The sequence below is a fragment of the Schistocerca gregaria genome, chromosome 2 (assembly GCF_023897955.1).
Source record: "Schistocerca gregaria isolate iqSchGreg1 chromosome 2, iqSchGreg1.2, whole genome shotgun sequence".
NCBI lineage: Eukaryota > Metazoa > Arthropoda > Insecta > Orthoptera > Acrididae > Schistocerca > Schistocerca gregaria.
Genome location: NC_064921.1, coordinates 658363706 through 658383740, shown reverse-complemented (window position 1 = coordinate 658383740; position 20035 = coordinate 658363706). Strand labels below are relative to the sequence as shown.

The following is a 20035-nucleotide window of genomic DNA, read 5'->3' as shown; positions in this document are numbered from 1 at the left end:
AGTGCTGCCCTCACCTCTGCCATGAGAACTACCTAACAGCAGAACCTTCTTCTTCCTCTTCGACTGTCCTAGCCACCGTAACTGGTGTGGTCTGCTGCATACTTCCTACATCTACAGCTACTAGAGATTCCTCTCCACTAGACTCTGGCAGTTGGTCATATTCATTGCAAACACCAATAGAAAAACTAGCTGAAAATCTTCTTCTCCTAGCAGATCACTTGCCAACAGCCAGCTCCCATTCCCCAACCCCTTCCCCCTCCTCATCCTATCTATCTCCTCCTGGGCGTTTTTCAACTGCACCTGAAGAGCACAGATCTTACGCTCCTGCTCCTCTATCAACTCACTCTTGCTACATAACCTGCAGTTCCAGGAGAGGATCTCAACAGAATGCCCACTGGCTTCCCCACTGCATTTCCCCCAGTGAAAATACTTCAGACAGGTCTCACACCGCAATCCACTACTCATGAACGTACGACAAAGCCCACACTTCTCACTCATGGCAAAATTTTACACTTATTGAAACAGGAAAACTATTTTATCTAAGTTCCGCTAGATGTTTAAAACCTGACTACAATAATGACAAACTTACTCTAAAAGGGACGTAACTACTATTATTGAAAGTATTAATCAACAACTAATACAGAAAGAGAATCAAACGTCTAATGGCACAGTAACGAAACTGAAAACAGTTCCCAAAAGGTTCTTCTGAAATTATGTCACCAGAAAACACTAAGAACACCGGTTGAAGACTATTGACGTTCCTAAATAAACCACTATACACACACAATTAATTAGTACTTAGCTTTCGATGCGCCGCTACAGCTGCAACTGGTTAGCGTGGGATGTAAACACAGGTAAGAGGTTAAGTTGCTCGATACGAAACACTCACAAATATCAGGTCACAACACAAGAAAGGCTGAGGTGAATGAAGGAACCACTAATAAGTCACTTATATAGTAAATATTATCACAAAAACCGTTACAATATGTATGTGAAACAAAAAAATATATATAAAAACTTAGAGAGCGTTCTCACACGCAGTCACTCGCTTATGACGTCACACCAAAGATCAGGCAAGTACTGCCTTATGGAGAGGAATCATGGAGCATGACCAAACGTAACGATCACCACCTCTCATTCTTCGAAAATAAACTATACTGAAACATCTTTAGGCCGAAATTTGACCAAGCAACCCGTAGGTGGGTTTGGAGAGCCAATGAAGAATTAGTTCAGCTTTCCGACCAACCCTCAGTAGTTAACATTGCCAAAGCCAGACGTTTGCAATGGACAGACCAGGTTCTTAGACTGGGTTCTACAGAGTATTCCGTCAGATTATGACAAGAAGATCGAAGGGTCATAGCCCCATGGACGACCTAGCAGGAGTTGACAGGATGATTGTCAATGGAAGATGGCGGCGCAACACAGGAAGAAACAGAGGTTGAGAGTGAGAGCAGAGGGGAGTCATCACGTCCCAAAGAATGTGGTGAGTGAATGAAAAAAGAATAGCAAATTTCCAGAGGAAACACCGGATAGCAACAACAGGAAATTCGTGGAAGTCCACAGCTGATGAAGCAAGACGTATGAGTGGAAGAACTAATAAAAGACACTTGACATAATGTTAGTTAACTTGTGGGAAAAGGAGGTAGAGTGCGAACGGACTTTGGCAACCAGATCAATTGTGTATATGGTTATTTACTATACTACATGAACATTAAAATTAAAAATTGAGTCAGAACGATGAGATAATTTGTGAGAGCATAATAAGAGATTTTAAGTGAACTGCCTTCCAAAATACTTGTGAGTATCCCTATGCAAATAAATTCGTTACAACAACTTGTATTTTTATGGGCCCGTTTGGCGCCATTTGCAGTAACAACACTATCAGGTACTCGGATGAGACTTGATCAGGGATCACGCAGCCTCTCACCACAGCATCTGGTGACGTCAGTAAGGTAAGAAGATACATTGTTGGTCACTCAGTCAAAATGATAACGAAACGTTTGTAGATGAACTGAAAAACTCGTGGTACGGACACACAATGCTGTTACTTATCACAGTGAGAGTTACTATTTAAATGAACAAAAACTTAGAGTTAAATCCATTCTGAGAGAAATCCTTTAACGCAATAGGAAAATTGTAAAGAATTTTAACAAAGTAAGATATTGCAACTACAAGATGCTAACAAATTTAGTACGATAGTGTGAAGTTTTATCACAGGCGAAACTCGGCTGGAACGGTGTTACGAAATTCACACTTACACGAGAGGAGAAATTTTGAAGTTAGATTTACAAATAATACACGAATTTTATTCGTCAGAATTTTGTGAAATTCTAGTTTGTGTAACGATGTACACTCCTGGAAATTGAAATAAGAACACCGTGAATTCATTGTCCCAGGAAGGGGAAACTTTATTGACACATTCCTGGGGTCAGATACATCACACGATCACACTGACAGAACCACAGGCACATAGACACAGGCAACAGAGCATGCACAATGTCGGCACTAGTACAGTGTATATCCACCTTTCGCAGCAATGCAGGCTGCTATTCTCCCATGGAGACAATCGTAGAGATGCTGGATGTAGTCCTGTGGAACGGCTTGCCATGCCATTTGCACCTGGCGCCTCAGTTGGACCAGCGTTCGTGCTGGACGTGCAGACCGCGTGAGACGACGCTTCATCCAGTCCCAAACATGCTCAATGGGGGACAGATCTGGAGATCTTGCTGGCCAGGGTAGTTGACTTACACCTTCTAGAGCACGTTGGGTGGCACGGGATACATGCGGACGTGCATTGTCCTGCTGGAACAGCAAGTTCCCTTTCCGGTCTAGGAATGGTAGAACGATAGGTTCGATGACGGTTTGGATGTACCGTGCACTATTCAGTGTCCCCTCGACGATCACCAGAGGTGTACGGCCAGTGTAGGAGATCGCTCCCCACACCATGATGCCGGGTGTTGGCCCTGTGTGCCTCGGTCGTATGCAGTCCTGATTATAGCGCTCACCTGCACGGCGCCAAACACGCATACGACCTTCATTGGCACCAAGGCAGAAGCGACTCTCATCGCTGAAGACGACACGTCTCCATTCGTACCTCCATTCACGCCCGTCGCGACACCACTGGAGGCGAGCTGCACGATGTTGGGGCGTGAGCGGTAGACGGGCTAACGGTGTGCGGGATCGTAGCCCAGCTTCATGGAGACGGTTGCGAATGGTCCTCGCCGATACCCCAGGAGCAACAGTGTCCCTAATTTGCTGGGAAGTGGCGGTGCGATCCCCTACGGCAGTGCGTAGGATCCTACGGTCTTGGCGTGCATCCGTGCGTCGCTGCGGTCCGGTCCCAGGTCGACGGGCACGTGCACCTTCCGCCGACCACTGGCGACAACATCGATGTACTGTGGAGACCACACGTCCCACGTGTTGAGCAATTCGGCGGTACGTCCACCCGGCCTCCCGCATGCCCACTATACGCCCTCGCTCAAAGTCCGTCAACTTCACATACTGTTCACGTCCACGCTGTCGCGGCATGCTAACAGTGTTAAAGACTGCGATGGAGCTCCGTATGCCACGGCAAACTGGTTGACACTGACGGCGGCGGTGCCCAAAAGCTGCACAGCTAGCGCCATTCGACGGCCAACACCGCGGTTCCTGGTGTGTCCGCTGTGCCGTGCGTGTGGTCATTGCTTGTACATCCCTCTCGCAGTGTCCGGAGCAAGTATGGTGGGTCTGACACACCGGTGTCAATGTGTTCTTTTTTCCATTTCCAGGAGTGTATAACAGTAAATATTAAATGTTTTGTTGGTTTACTAAATGTGTCTTACTAAAGTTGATCTGTAAACGATTTCAGTCATTATTAGACTCCTTCAAGTAACAGACTCCGGGCACAACAATTTTAATATTCAGTTTATGAGTAAATTTGTTGCCTAAGTCACCATATGCTTATATTTTAGTACAGTTTCATCGAATGTACTCACAGTGTGTTTGAAAGCATGAATGTATATAGTCTAATAGTTGAAAGAGAGTTTCCCAAAGAGTATGCACGGCACGAGGTAGCCGCGTGGTCTGGGTGCCTTGTCAGGGTCCACGCGGATTTCCCCGTCGGAGGTTCGAGTCCTCCCTCGCGCATGGGTATGTGTGTTGTCCTTAGCATAAGTAAGTTTAAATTAGATTAAGTAGTAAGTAAGTTTAGGGACTAATGACCTCAGCAGTTTGGTCCCATAAGACCTTACCACGACTCAGTAAAGAGAAGACAGCGGTGATTTTAGCGTAGTTTGATGAATTATCAAAGGTCCAGAATTTACATAGTAATAACAGTGTTCAGCACGAAGTTGAGCACCTGTAGCAGAGAAATTTAAAATTAGCTACGTGTTATCTGGCGATAGTGGTGTAGCACGCTGTTATTACCACAACAAAAAGAGATGTCTTAGTTTACTTGGGCAATGTTATGGTACGAAGCAGGATTTCAGCATAGTTAACGACAAACAAAGAACAAGAACTGAATTAATAGATTGGAAGATATCAACAAAGGAGACAATACAGGGGGTAATTAAGGGCAATGTTGTGGAAAAGGAAGTGGGGGACAGCAGATGATGCTGTAATTTAGCGTCTAGTAAGGTCATCCGAAGACCAGTATCAGCTGCAAAGCGATTTAGAAAAGATTGCTGTATGGTGTGTCAGGTGGCAGTTGACGCTAAATAACGAAAAGTGTGAGATGATCCACATGAGTTACAAAAGAAATCCGTTGGAATTCGATTACTCGATAAATAGTACAATTCTCAAGGCTGTCAAGTCAACTAAGTACCTGGGTGTTAAAATTACGAACAACTTCAGTTGGAAGGACCACATAGATAATATTGTCGGGAAGGCGAGCCAAAGGTTGCGTTTCATTGGCAGGACACTTAGAAGATGCAACAAGTCCACTAAAGAGACAGCTTACACTACACTCGTTCGTCCTCTGTTAGAATATTGCTGCGCGGTGTGGGATCCTTACCAGGTGGGATTGACGGAGGACATCGAGAGGGTGCAAAGAAGGGCAGCTCGTTTTGTATTATCGCGTTATAGGGGAGAGAGTGTGGCAGATATGATACACGAGTTGGGATGGAAGTCATTACAGCATAGACGTTTTTCGTCGCGGCGAGACCTTTTTACGAAATTTCAGTCACCAACTTTCCCTTCCGAATGCGAAAATATTTTGTTGAGCCCAACCTACATAGGTAGGAATGATCATCAAAATAAAATAAGAGAAATCAGAGCTCGAACAGAAAGGTTTAGGTGTTCGTTTTTCCCGCTCGCTGTTCGGGAGTGGAATAGTAGAGAGATAGTATGATAGTGGTTCGATGAACCCTCTGCCAAGCACTTAAATGTGAATTGCAGAGTAGTCATGTAGATGTAGATGTAGAAGCAGGTCTGACTGGGGAAATAGAAACAAATGTTATGCAGGGTCCGTTATTCAGTATGATAAAAGAACTGTAAATGCTACAGAAAATTGGTTGGAGGTAGCAAAATATGAAACTGAAGTAAAACAGAAGCAAATCAAAGCAAGCTAGAAGATAAAATAGAAACACATCAAAGCAAACTCAAAGATGAAATTTTTGCTGGCCAGAATGGAGATGGCCATCACAGGAGTTGAAGCTCAACTGAACACTGAAATATAAAATCCGAACGATGAATCAGAAGGAAAAATCAAGCCTGTTGAAGAAGAAAGTGAACAGATTGTTGAGAAAAAGAATTCTGGTGTCTTAAATCAAGTGACCTATTAATCAGTATATACATTAACAGTTTATCTCAACAAATCATCAGCTTAGTGACAGAATTATCTATTACAAGCCATGCGTTTATGATACAGTCAGTTTATGCAATGATGCAAGTGTTGAAACAGAAACCGTTGCAAACCAACTCCATGAACCTATCACTTCCACAACAGAACACGTAAATAACAAAAGCACAAATTTCGTCGACATTACAGTAATAGGCAAAAATCAGAAATATTAGTTTGGCATATTAAGGAAGCCAACAACCACATAGGTAAATATTAATAACAGTCCCTATCACCTAGGTTAAGAAAAAACAAGATATTTCAGAGTAATGCTATATCATGTGCTTCAGCTCTCACTTGATAAAACAGAGGAACTACAAGACAAATATCTTTAAAACAGTAGCCAGGAGCAATGGATAAAATGTTTCGCTTATTGACAAGCTTTGGGATAAAACAAAACCTAACCACAACACATCTATCACGTCCTTGTTGCAATATAAGCTGCTAAAGCCACTACCAGATATGCTATTGTGACTTTTCCAGGAAGCTTGGCCTATGAGATAGCTTATCTCTTCCAGAGTTCAAGTATTAGAACAAGTACCTTCGCAAAAAGCAAGCTACACCACTCTCCACCGATCTGCTGGTACGAACTGGCTCCGCACACGCAAACAGCAGAGATCAACCAGTTGGCTCACAGGGGAAGGCTGGAGAAGGCGTGGGAGGGAGGAATGAACAAGGTAGTTCCGCATGAGAAAGTGTTTTCAGTGACTATTCAACGACCGCTAATATTAGTTCTGCCGAAGAGTACCGCTTTACCAAAAATAATTACTGCCTTACGTGATAAATTTACACTGAGGTGACAAAAATCATGTCGTAACGATATGCACATATACAGATGGCAATATTACCGGGTACTCAAGGCATAAAACAACAGTGCGTTGGTGGAGCAGTAATTTGTACTCAGGTGATTCATTTGAAAATATTTACGATGTGATTATGGCTGCACGTCGGGAATTTACAGACTTTGAACGCGGAATGGTAGCTGGAGCTAGACGCATGGGACATCCCATTTCGGAAATCGTTAGGGAATTCAGCATTCTGCTATCAACAGTGTGAAGAGTGTGCCGATAATACCAAATTTCATACAGTACCTCCCACCTCAAACTAAGCAGTGGCTAGTCTACTTCATTTAACGCCCAAGAGCAGCGGCGTTGCATATATTTGTGATGGATTATGGCATCTGACGACATTTCCAAGTGCCGTTGATAACAATTTGACATCGCCCGCAGCGCCTCTACTGGTCTTGTTACCAAACTGACCATATCAGTTGGACCCTAAGAGGACTAGAAAACCGTGGCCTGGTCGGTTGAACCCCGATTTCAATTGGTAAGAACTGATGGTAGTGTTCGAGTGAGGAGGAGACCCCATGAAACCAAGAACACAATTTGTCAGCAAGGCACTGTGCAAATAGACGGTTGATTCTTACCGGCGTGGTCCTTGTTTACGTGGAATAGACTGGATCCTCTGGTCCAACTGCGCCGATCACTGAAGAAATGGCTATGTTCGGCTACTTGTTGACTGTTTACAGCCATTCATGGAATTTTTATGCATGACAACTCGCGGTTTTTGCAGGGCCCCAGGTCTTCGCGATTGGTTTGAAGATCATTCTGGACACTTCGAGCGAATGATCTGGTCACCCTTCGAACATTTTGGGACTTAACCTAGAGGTGAGTTTGTGCGCAAATCCTGAGGGGCAACACTTCCGCATTTACGGACGACCGTAATGGCAGAGTGGTTCAATATTTCTGCAGGGGACTTCCCCATCCCCACTCCCCACCCACCCACTCACCCCCCCCCCCCCCACTGATTGAGTCAATGCAGCGCCAGTTTTCTGTACTAGGTCGGGAAAAAGTATGTCCTACATTATTAGGAATATTAGGAGGTATCTGATGACTTTTTTCACCTCAATGTATTTTCTAAGGTTGCTGCATTTGTGAGAAATGACAGCAAAATGAATCTTACATTTCTCTTAATTGTTGAAGAGAAGAACATCGAGCAGCTAAGTAGGAAATATGATTTTTTTTTTGCTGTTGATGCGGCCTTACGACGAATATCATTTACGGACGAAGTTTAAATTGACATCAACTTATAGTCTATATTGTGACTACTTTGTTAAAACGTTTAACATGGAAACCCTGCAAGTCAATGAATACTTTTCACTAAAGCAAAAATATCTGTCACCACATTCTGATCACTATTAATTCGAAGACAAGCTTTTAAGATAATGTCTACCACTGAGCTTTTATGAGCAGATTTCGTTCTCTTCGGCGTGGGGAAAAGTTGCTCGCACAGGTACACAAATCAAAACATCGATATAATGCTGGTTTAAGACTTTTGAAATAGTTAAGACTGACGTTGAAAGATATTTTACAAGTGCAGGGAACTTATTTCATTGCGGAGCTTATCACAAAACTGCCTATCATTCTGGAGGTCTGTAACTTCTAATTGTAGCCGGGCATCTTGTACTGTCGTGTTAATGTATGTTGGGGTGTCTGACTTTCGTTGCTAAGCCGGCCAACATGATTCCATTGGTTTAAAATTAGTAGTTCTCCACATTAGGCACTGTGCCGAAAGTAAATGTTCTTCTGTCTCCTTTACAGGTCTGAGCTACAACATCAAGGTGTTCCGTCCCCACAAGAAACCTGGTGTATACAAACTACAAAGTGGATCCAGTAAAAAATACTACAGTGGCTAGAAGGCACAAGCTTCGATTTAACAAATTTTAGGAAGAGCTTAGTGTAGATCGGCTAAACAGTTCGAGCAAATTCACCATTGATTGGTTGGTTGATTTGGGGAAGGTCACCAATCAGCGAAGTCATCGATCCCATCGGAATAGGGAAGGATGGGGAAAGAAGTCGTCCGTGCCCTTTGAAAGGAACCGTCCCGGCATTTGCCTGAAGCAACTTAGGGAAATCAAGGAAAACGCAAATCAGGATGGCCGGATGCCGGTTTGAACGGGCGTGCTCCCGTGCTAACCATTGCGCCACCTCGCTCGGTAAATCCACCTTTGCTGCTCACATAGCTCAAGAGAAATAGTCTGAAAGAGAAATAAGTGAAAAGCACTAAAAACAATCTACAGACTATTCCCTCTGCAGAAAAGGGTAATATTATGAATATCCTTGAAGAAATAGGAATATTTACAAATAAAAGCATGAAGCACGTCATCACACAACTTACTCTATGAACAGACTGAATTAGTTAAGAATGCTTTTATTTAAAAACTGTTCCAAAAACTACTCTCTCATGGGACACAACTCTACTAGCTGCTAACACAAATTTAGGCCTCTATCTTTCTAATAAATTATTTGTGAACGTGCATTGAGAATAAAAGACTTTTTATTTACGAAAATTCATATGTTTTTGAAAGAACAACAATGTTTAATTATTTCTCGCTGCATGCCAACTATTAGTTACTATTTCTGAAAACATATAGATGTTAATGCCATATTTTCTAATCATCTCTGACACCTAATGTATACCTTGGCTTTGTAGTGTCTGTAAGCTATCAGTGCATGCAGGGCACGTGAAATATATGTGAAATCAGATTTTGTGCTACTGGTGACCCACAATTACTCTGACTTTTCGTGGTTGTGCTTATATCACTGATACACGTTTATCATGATACTATTGTCTGTTACACGAAAAATGACAAAAACACAAGTATTCAAAGCTATCATGACACTCACTGTATATACTTGTGGTGAATAGCTATTATGCCATTTCAAAGTTTTGATTATCTTCATTTCCTATGTGAACATTGATCAGTTGGTATACTTTCACGACATGGTACCATGGCACCGAAATCAACCGACATCTTATTAGCAGTCTTTCTTCCCCTGTATGCGTTTTGTTATTTTAAACTAGTTCATAGAAAATTAAAAAGAAGTTCAGCGTTGGCCGTAATGTTGATGTTCTATTGATAGCACAATCGATTTTCATTCACATGGTGATCATCTTCAGTGCTGGAAGTTAAAAAATTTTTATATAGCAGTCAGTGAGTAAAAACCAAAACCACAAATACACATGAGTATAAACCAACTGTTGAAAAGAACATACCTGTACAAATTAAACCCAGACACTGGTATCAAGTTACCAATAACCAAAACTGAGCAGCGATCACAATAACTGAAGCCGCTGTTTACATTAACGTATACAGCAGACCTCGGTGTGACAGGGTCTTGGAACGCCCTTTACGTGAAGACTTGACAATTATTTATTTGCCAAGAGATTACTACAAAATACCAACGTGCACTTGCAAATCATTAACTGAATATTTCAATTTTGAAACATTGTACATTAAAAACGCATAGCAGAAAAAGACAAGGGGAAATACACATCTTGCCAACATACGCTGGCGTGTTATTTTCAAACAACTTAAAAAAACATGTCAGAATAAAAATCACCAGGTGAAGTTATATGGTGTCATTACAGGACTAGAAAAGAAGAAAAATGTACAGATAACATGACATCAAATATAACAGAATTTGTTATAACAAAGTAACCGCCATCTGGCGTAGGGAGTCAGAGATATAAGGTTCTTAATTTACGTGAAATATTACATTGAAACTAATAAGTCAAATAATATTCTTTGCAATTTGTAACAATAGTTTCCACTCACGAATCCGCTAAACGATCTCTGAATCCACAATGTGCTTTTAATACATTATGCTTTCATAATTACGATGACTTTTTAATTCATATAAAGGGTTCACACGTCCCAACGGGATAAGTGAGATGTGTGTTTCATCACGACGTTTAATACAGTAAAAATCGTTAATCTGCACCCCTTCAAATTTTTTTTCCTAACACGTAATGAGTTTCATGGCATTTTGACCTGCTATATTCTGACATACACTGTATAATTATATTTATGTATTTGACTTATTGGTTTCAATGTAATATTTTACGTAAATTAATAACCTTATATCTCTGACTCCTTGCGCCAGATGGCGGTTACTGTATTATAACAAATTCTGTTATATTTGGTATCATGTTATCTGTATATTTTTCTTCTTTTCTAGTCCTGTACTCTGACACCATATAACTTCACCTGTTAATTTTTATTCTGACAGGTTTCTAGCATTTGTAGACTTAGAGAAAGCTTTTGACAATGTTGACTGGAATACTCTCTTTCAAATTCTGAAGGTGGCAGGGGTAAAATACAGGGAGCGAAAGGCTATTTACAATTTGTACAGAAACCAGATGGCAGTTATAAGAGTCGAGGGGCATGAAAGGGAAGCAGTGGTTGGGAAGGGAGTGAGACAGGGTTGTAGTCTCTCCCCGATGTTATTTAATCTGTATATTGAGCAAGCAGTAAAGGAAACAAAAGAAAAATTTGGAGTAGGTATTAAAATCCATGGAGAAGAAATAAAAACTTTGAGGTTATCCGATGACATTGTAATTCTGTCAGAGACGGCAAAGGACTTGGAAGAGCAGTTGAACGGAATGGATAGTGTCTTGAAAGGAGTATATAAAATGAACCTCAACAAAAGCAAAACGAGGATAATGGAATGTAGTCGAATTAAGTCGGGTGATGCTGAAGGAATTAAATTATGAAACGAGATACTTAAAGTAGTAAAGGAGTTTTGCTATTTGGGGAGCAAAATAACTGATGATGGTCGAAGTAGAGAGGATATAAAATGTAGAAGTAAAGCGTTTCTGAAGAAGAGATATTTGTTAACATCGAGTATAGATTTAAGTGTCAGGAAGTCATTTCTGAAAGTAGTTGTATGGAGTGTAGCCATGTATGGAAGTGAAAGGTGGACGATAAATAGTTTGGACAAGAAGAGAATAGAAGGTTTCGCAATGTGGTGCTACAGAAGAATGCTGAAGATTAAATGGGTAGATCACATAACTAATGAGGAAGTACTGAATAGGATTGGGGAGAAGAGAAGTTTGTGGCACAATTTGACCAGAAGAAGGGATCGGTTGGTAGGACGTGTTCTGAGGCATCAAGGGATCACCAATTTAGTATTGGAGGGCAGCGTGGAGGGAAAAAATCGTAGAGGTAGACAAAGAGACGAATACAGTAAGCAGATTCAGAAGGATGTAGGTTATAGTAGGTACTGGGAGATGAAGAATCTTGCACAGGATAGAGTAGCATGGAGAGCTGCATCAAACCAGTCTCAGGACTGAAGACCACAACAACAAAAACAACAGGTTTCTTAAGTTGTGTGAAAATAACACGGCAGCGTATGCTGGCAAGATATGCATTCCCCTTGCCTTTTTTTTGCTATGCGGTTTTTAATGTACAATGTTTTAAAATTGAAATGATTTGCAATTGCACATTCGTTTTTTGTGGTAATCTCTTGGCAATTAAAGAATTGTTAAGTTTTCACGTGACAGACCCCACATAGAGGGTGTTCCAAGACCCTGTCACATCGAGGTCTGCTGTTGGAAGTTAAATGTTGTCGAAGGAAGGATGCCGGTAAAAAAAAAAAAAAAAAAAAAAAAAAATTTATGGAATTGGCAAGAAGGTATTAACTTTTTTGGTCTTTTTTTACAGCATAAAATGATCCTTACTCGCGTCCGTTTACTTTTGTTATTGTAACAATTAGCGTCAGACCAAGCAGTCGTCGTTGGGAAGTAGCAAGCTTGGTTATGAGAAACGATGGAATCGTTAATTGCTAATGCAATGAGTTAATTTTGCATAATAACAATCATCAGAATCGGACTTCGTTAAAACATAGGCTGCAGGTTCGACTTACAGTGTAGAACTGGGAAAACGATTGAGCGCTTATGGCGTGTGAACCTCGCGTCACCAAACGGACTTCTTCCAACTAATTTACAGCCCCAGAATTATACAAAATAAACTTCATTAGTACAGTAACGTTGGGTTTCATACTATACTACCAAAATAAGGAGCAAATAATTCCAACACAGAATGCAAGTTACAGTAATGATTCAGCTTTATATCACCGATGCTCGAAGAAGGAGAAGAAATATCAGTACTGTTAACAAAAATGGATCGAAAATATCTTCCACTGGTAATTCATATACGAAGATGAAGTTGATTTCCTGAGAAGTGAACTTATCCCTAACACTGAACTGTCAAGTTCAGTCAAGGCTGCTGCTGGAAATGAAATGTTTTGTTATTGGAGCCCTCTGATGATGAAACCAATGTTCGAAACCAGTAATGGCAGGGAACTACAAAATATGTTAAACATAATCGTCTCTAAATTAGGGGTTAGTAGCTTTTTTATAACATATAGCATAATGCATCAACGGAGCCATCATTGTGTCAGCTACTGATAAATAGTATTAACAACAGCCACAGCTTTGAATGAAAATTGCGTAAATCAGAGGATACACAATTTTGATGTTACACGGCAAACTAAATTAGATTTTATGTATGAACTGAGAGTTATATGTAAAGAAAGAAGTAGCAGAAGATTAAAAAAATAATTTGTTGGTCAAACTAGAAGGGACTGAAAATCGTACTATATCAAGACGAGTGCCTTGAACTACAACCGAAATAAATAATCAAAAAGCCACCAGACAAATAAAGTGAAGTTAGAAAGCGGTAGGAGCAAGCTACGTGTGTCAGCCAAAAGTTGAAAGACTGTGCATTATTTGTTTTACATTTATACAATGTGTTAAAACTTCCATATTTTCAGGGATGATAGTATGCGCTAAAACAAGACAGTAGTCTCCAACACATAGGCTCTTAAATCATTATCTTAAGGGCTACGAGCACTTCTTCACCTTCACTGTTGTGAATAACATTTCTTCTAATGCCAGCTCTTCGCTATTACGAAATAGATTGACTGGTACAACGTATCTCCAGCTGCTATCAAACGACTTGCCTGTCCTTCTAGAGGAGATATCCTTCGGACAATGGCCGGAGATGTGGCTCTCCACCAGCCTATCTGCTCCGAAATGTCCAATAACGCCTCACACAGATACATAACGGCCAGCGGATTAGTCGGAGAAGTCCAGTACGCTAACCAGTTCGTTCACCCAATCTTATTTTCTTACACTGTTGGTCGCACCGACACTTAAAATCTCTGGTGTATGAAATGCGCATTGATGATGTTCAAACACTACAGAACACTGTCGTCAGTTCCTGCCATCGCATCCTGACCGGCGGAAGAATGCCTTAGTATGAATAGAAACCAGAGCTCCTCTTTAAGCGACGTCTCGCAAGTGTAGATACTGAAGTATGCAATAGCAAGTAGATTGCATTAAATCTCTGCTGTCCCATACAAACAGAATTATGTATTCTCATTTCTTTGCTGTTTTATTGCTCTCTGTAGGTCTACGTACTTTAATCTCGACTTCTGTTTACAAAATCCATGACTATCGCGCAGTCCTCATTCTATTTTAATGGTTAAACGTGGGTCAGCTTGCTACGTGGTCATATACTGCAGCACTCCTTTGGTGTTCTAGTTTATTCCGTTCAAGCGGATTCCTCTGTGGAACACGATATGTCTGTAGTTACGTTTCCTTAATGCTTACCTAAATTAATATTAACTTTGTATGTTAGAGAATAATGTAATTCTTTCTACAACCCACAAAGAGACAGTATACAGGGTGATTTTTTTCCATCGTCTATAAATTTTAGGGATTAATGGATGAGAGGGAACAGAACAAAATCGGCGATGTGGTCTGGAGCACCCTCATGTAGCAGCCACATAACCCTTTGTATCACTAATCACTCTTTCTACTGGCGGGTTGGTCAGCGCCTTGTTGATGCCGTTTCGCGGCGCTGCACTGGTCAATGTGCAGTCGATGCATTAGGACTACCCGAAAGGCACTCACCTAAAGTGAACATTTTCTGTGCCATTTCTCGTTAGCTTGTTTATTGTCCCTTCTTTTTTCGCAGTAAACACAATGACTAGAATGAGCCATCTTCAAATGCTGCTGAACTGGCTTTTTCCACAACTTTAGAAGGACTCCGATGACTTCATTTTTCAGCAGGATGTTACTGCACCACACTGGCACAGCAACTTAAGTCTGTTTCTCAGTGACACTGTGTCTCAACGCTGGACCGGGCGCACAGGACCCAGAGACACTGCCCTGCATTATTGGGATCCAAGATCGCCAGACATGACCCCATGTGGATTTTCGTACGCGTAAATGTAAAGGAAAGTGTATTCATCTTCCCTTTGTCTTGTGACAAAGAATGAGTGAAGAACAGAACAACAGCCGCCATAACTTCTGTAAAAGCAGATGCATTGTGTAAAGTTTATGACGAATTTAGCTGACGACCAGATATAGTTCGTGCTGCTGCTGTTGGACACTTACACTATGCGATCAAAAGTATCTGAACCCTTGGCTAAAAATTACATAAAAGTTCGTGGCTCCCTCCATCGGAAATTCTGGAATTCAGTTTGGTGTTGGTCCACCCTTAGCCTTGATGACAGCTTCCATCCTCGCAGACATACATTCAGTCAGGTGCTGAAAGGTTCCTTGTGAAATGGCAGCCCTTTCTTCACGGCGCCCTGTACTGGGGAGAGGTATCGATGTCGGTCTGTGAGACCTGACACGAGGTCGGCGTCCCAAAGCATCCCAGGGGTGTTCTATAGCTTTCAGGTCAGGACTGTGTGGAGACCAGTCCATTACAGGGATGTTATTGCCGTGTAACCACTCCGCCACAAAAATGGCTCTGAGCACTATGGGACTTAACATCTGTGGTCTTCAGTCCCCTCGAACTTAGAACTACTTAAACCTAACTAACCTAAGGACATCACGCACATCCATGCCCGAGGCAGGATTAGAACCAGCGACCGTAGCGGTCACGCGGTTCCAGACTGAAGCGCCAGAACCGCACGGCCACACCGGCCGGGACACTCCGCCACGGTCCGTGCATTATGAACAGGCGCTCGATCTTGTTGAAAGATGCAATCGCCATCCCCGAAATGCTTTTCAACAGTGCGAAACAAGAAGGTGCTTGAAACATCAATGTAGGCCTGTGCTGTGATAGTGCAACGCAAAAAGCAAGGGGTGCAAGCCCCCTCCATGAAAAACACGACCACACCATAACACAACCACCTCCGAATTTAACTGTTGGCACTACACACTCTGGGAGATGACGTTCACCAGGCATTCGCCATACCCACATCCTGCCATAGGATCGCCACATTGTGTCCCGTGATCCGTCACTCCACACAACGTTTTTCCACTGTTCAATCGTCCAATGTTTACGCTCCTTACACCAAACGAAGCATCGTTTGGCATTTACCGGCGTTATGTGTGGCTTATGAGCAGCCGCTCGACTATGAAATCAAAGTTTTCTCACCTCCCGCCTATTTGTCATAGTACTTGTAGTGGATCCTGATGCAGTTTGGAATTCCTGTGTGATGGTCTGGATAGATGTCTGCCTATAACACATTACGACCGTCTTCACCTGTCGGAGGTCTCTGTCAGTCAACATATGAGGTTGGCCTGTACGCTTTTGTGCTGTACGTGTCCGTTTACGTTTCCACTTCACTATCACATGGGAAACAGTAGCTTAGGAATGTTTATGAGTCACAGACGTGTGACACAAGTGACATCCAATCACCTGACCACGTTGGAAGTCTGTAAGTTCCGCGGAGCGCCCCATTCTGCTCTCTCACGATGTCCAACGGCTACAGAGGTCGCTAATACGGAGTACCTGGCAGCACAGTGCACCTAATATGAAAAAAGTATGTTTTGTAGGTGTCCGGATACTTTTAATCACATAGTGTAGAACATTTGTAATAGCATAGTTAAAACATTAAGATTTTGAGTGCACTTCGCAATTTTTCCCGTGGTTATCATAGATGTTTATCCCTTAACTTGGAGTTTTAAAATCAAGTCACTTTTTTTGAAACACCCTGTGTACCCCATCAGCCCCTTAACAACACTAAACATGGACAACACTAATTCGCTCTGGTAGCCGTTCTACATGTCACAGAAAATGGCAACTCAAATCATTTTCGTACCCACAGCTGGTGTGTATCTGTACGATGTGATTTTGGCATCCCACCGTGTATTCTGAGTGCTTCACTTTTGTTTGTCAGACACTTTACTTGACCTGAAAAAACAAAAAAACAGTAAACTCTGGTAATATTAACGTCTAACAAAGAGAAGACAGTTCATTGGGAATAAGAGGAAAAATGTATTAAGCATTGTCTCGAGCAATTCTGAATGAAGCTTTTCTTTGTGTCGCGCAATTCGTGACTTCACTTAATCATTTCTTGCACTTTCATCCTTCAGAGTTCATTTGAACTACTGTTGACCTGCAGCTTACACTGGAGGCTCTAAGATGAAAGGGCACGCCTGTGGCGTATTTCCATTATTTGAGGTTCGTGGAAGGGTGTTATTCGTAAGATCCATCAGTGTTGTAGGTTTTATAAGATATCTGTTTTTTCATTCAATAATCCTAATTTGTAAATCAAAACGTTTCACCTTATATTTTGATGCAATTTGTCAGTCGCTTAACTCAATTGGATGGCTAATGTATAAGAATTTAATTCAAACTGAAGTTGCGAATTCTGCAGTTGCTCTTTTGCTTACTGGACTGAGCAGTAAAGGCCTTAAAGAGACCAACATAGTGTTAGCACTGTACGACGTGTAACTGCATATGTCCAGATTACATTCAGGGCTCTCAAAGTACGTAAGTTACTTAGTGGAGTGAAGAACCTACGGACGTCCGAAGCATATCAGAGGATGACCCTGTTGACTGATTACGCTACAGAACTAGTGGGCCACAGAATAGAAATACTTCTTATCAACAGAATCTTACTTCTAATAACCTTTTTCATACATACCGGACTGCTATTCGTAAATTGTGTCTGATACAAAAGACAAATTTCTACATTTATCTGCGTCTGTTATTTTGGATAGAGATTTTTGTGCAGAGTATCACTCTAGAAGTGGAGGGTTTTAAATTTTCCCAAATTTGTTGAACTTTCTTTTAATTCATCATTCACCTTTGATATCTGTTTTCTCTTGGTACAGGAGTCAACTGTATTCCGATATGAAGTACTCTAGCTTTAAAACAAACCTGTTGTTGTTGTGGACTTCAGTCCTGAGACTGGTTTGATGCAGCTCTCCATGCTACTCTATCCTGTGCAAGCTTCTTCATCTCCCAGTACCTACTGCAACCTACATCCTTCTAATCTGCTTAGTGTATTCATCTCTTGGTCTCCCTCTACGATTTTTACCTTCCACGCTGCCCTCCAGTACCAAATCGGTGATTCCTTTGTGCCTCAGAACATGTCCTACTAACTGATCCCTTCCTCTAGTCAAGTTCTGCCAAAAACTCCTGTCTTCTCCACAGTTCTATTAAGTACCTCCTCATTAGTTATGTGATCTACCCATCTACTCTTCAGCATTCTTTTATAGCACTACATTTCGAAAGCTTCTATTCTTTTCTTCGTTAAACTATTTATCGTCATTGTTTCACGTCCATACATACATTTGCTTCCCAAATAGCAAAACTCCTTTACTACTTTAAGTGTCTGATTTCCTAATCTAATTCCCTCAGCAGCACCCGACTTAACTCGATTACATTCCATTATCTTCGTTTTGCTTTTGTTGATGTTCATCTTATACTCTCCTTCCAAGACACTGTCCATTCCGTTAAAATGCTCTTCCAAGTCCTTTGGTGTCTCTGGCAGAATTACAATGTCATTGGCGAACCTCAAAGTTTTTATTTCTTCTCCATGGATTTTAATACCTACTCCGATCTGTTCTTTTGTTTCCTTTACTGCTTGCTCAATATACAGATTAAATAGCAACGGGAAGAGTCTACAACCCTGTCTCGCTCCCTTCCCAACCACATCTTCCCTTTCATGTCCCTCGACTCTTACAACTGCCATCTTTTTTCTGTAAAAATTGTAAATAGCCTTTCGCTCCCTGTATTTTACCCCTGCAACCTTCAGAATTTGACAGAGAGTATTCCAGTCAACATTCCCAAAAGCTTTCTCTAAGTCTATGCTATAAACGTGAGTTTGCTTTTCCTTAATCTTTCTTCTAAGATAGGTCGTAGGGTCTGTATTGCCTCACGTGTTCCAACATTTCTACGGAATCCAAACTGATCTTCCCCGAGTTCAGCTTCTACCAGTTTTTCCATTCGTCTGCAAAGAATTCGTATTAGTATTTTCCAGCTGTGACTTATTAAACTGATAGTTCGGTAATTTTCACATCTGTCAACACCTGCTTTCTTTGGGATTGGAATTACTATATTTTTCTTGAAGTCTGAGGGAATTTCACCTGTCTCATACATCTTGCTCACCAGATAGTAGAGTTTTGTTAGGCCAGGCTCTCCCAAGGCTGTCAGCAGTTCTAATGGAATGTTGTCTACTCCCGGGGCCTTGTTTCGACTTAGGTCTTTCAGTTCTCTGTGAAACTCTTCCGCAGCGTCATATCTCCCATTTCATCTTCATCTACCTCCTCATCCATTTCCATAATATTGTCCTCAAGAACATCGCCCCTGTATCTGCCCTCTATACACTCCTCCCACCATTCTGCTTTCCCTTCTGTGCTTAGAACTTGGTTTCCATCTGAGCTCTTGATGTTCATGCAAGTGGTTCCTTTATCTCCAAAGGTCTCTTTAATTTTCCTGTAGGCAGTATCTATTTTACCCCTAGTGAGATAAGCCTCTACATCCTTACATTTGTCCTTTAGCAATCCCTGCTTGGCCATTTTGCACTTCCTGTCAATCTCATTTTTGAGACGTTTGTATTCCTTTTTGCCTGCTTCACTTACTGCATTTTTGTACTTTTTTCTTTCATCATTTAAATTCAGTATCGCTTCTGTTACCCTAGAATTTCTACTAGCCCTCGTCTTTTTACTTACTTGATCCTCTCTGCCTTCACTATTTCATTCCTCAAAGCTACCCATTTTTTTTCTACTGTATTTCTTTCTCCCCCCCCCCCCCCATTCCTGTCTATTGTTCCCTTATGCTCTCCATGAAACTCTGTACAACCTCTGGTTCTTTCAGTTTATTCAGGTCCCATCTCCTCAAATTCCCAACTTTTTGCAGTTGCTTTAGTTTTAATATACAGTTCATAACCAATAGAATGTGGTCAGAGACCACATCTGCCTTAGGAAATGTCTTACAATTTAAAATCTGGTTCCTAAATCTCTGTCTTACCAATATATAATAAATCTGAAACCTTTTAGTAACTCCAGGGTTTTTCCATATATACAACCTTCTTTCATGATTCTTGAACCAAGTGTTAGCTATGGATAAGATATGCTCTGTGCAAAATTCTACCATTCGGATTCTTCTTTCATTTCTTAGCCCAA

The 20035-nt window shown here is 41.4% G+C and overlaps 1 protein-coding gene across 1 annotated transcript in view; it reads left to right on the top strand.

Moving 5' to 3' along the window:
- Positions 1-1401: 1401 nt before the first annotated feature.
- LOC126335925 (uncharacterized) overlaps positions 1402-20035 on the top strand; it is an 81214-nt gene continuing 62580 nt past the window's right edge. Inside the window, exons 1-2 of the mRNA XM_049999400.1 lie at positions 1402-1483; positions 8416-8487. Of these exons, the coding sequence (XP_049855357.1) occupies positions 1402-1483; positions 8416-8487 (154 nt within the window). The remainder of the gene's footprint in view (positions 1484-8415; positions 8488-20035) is intronic.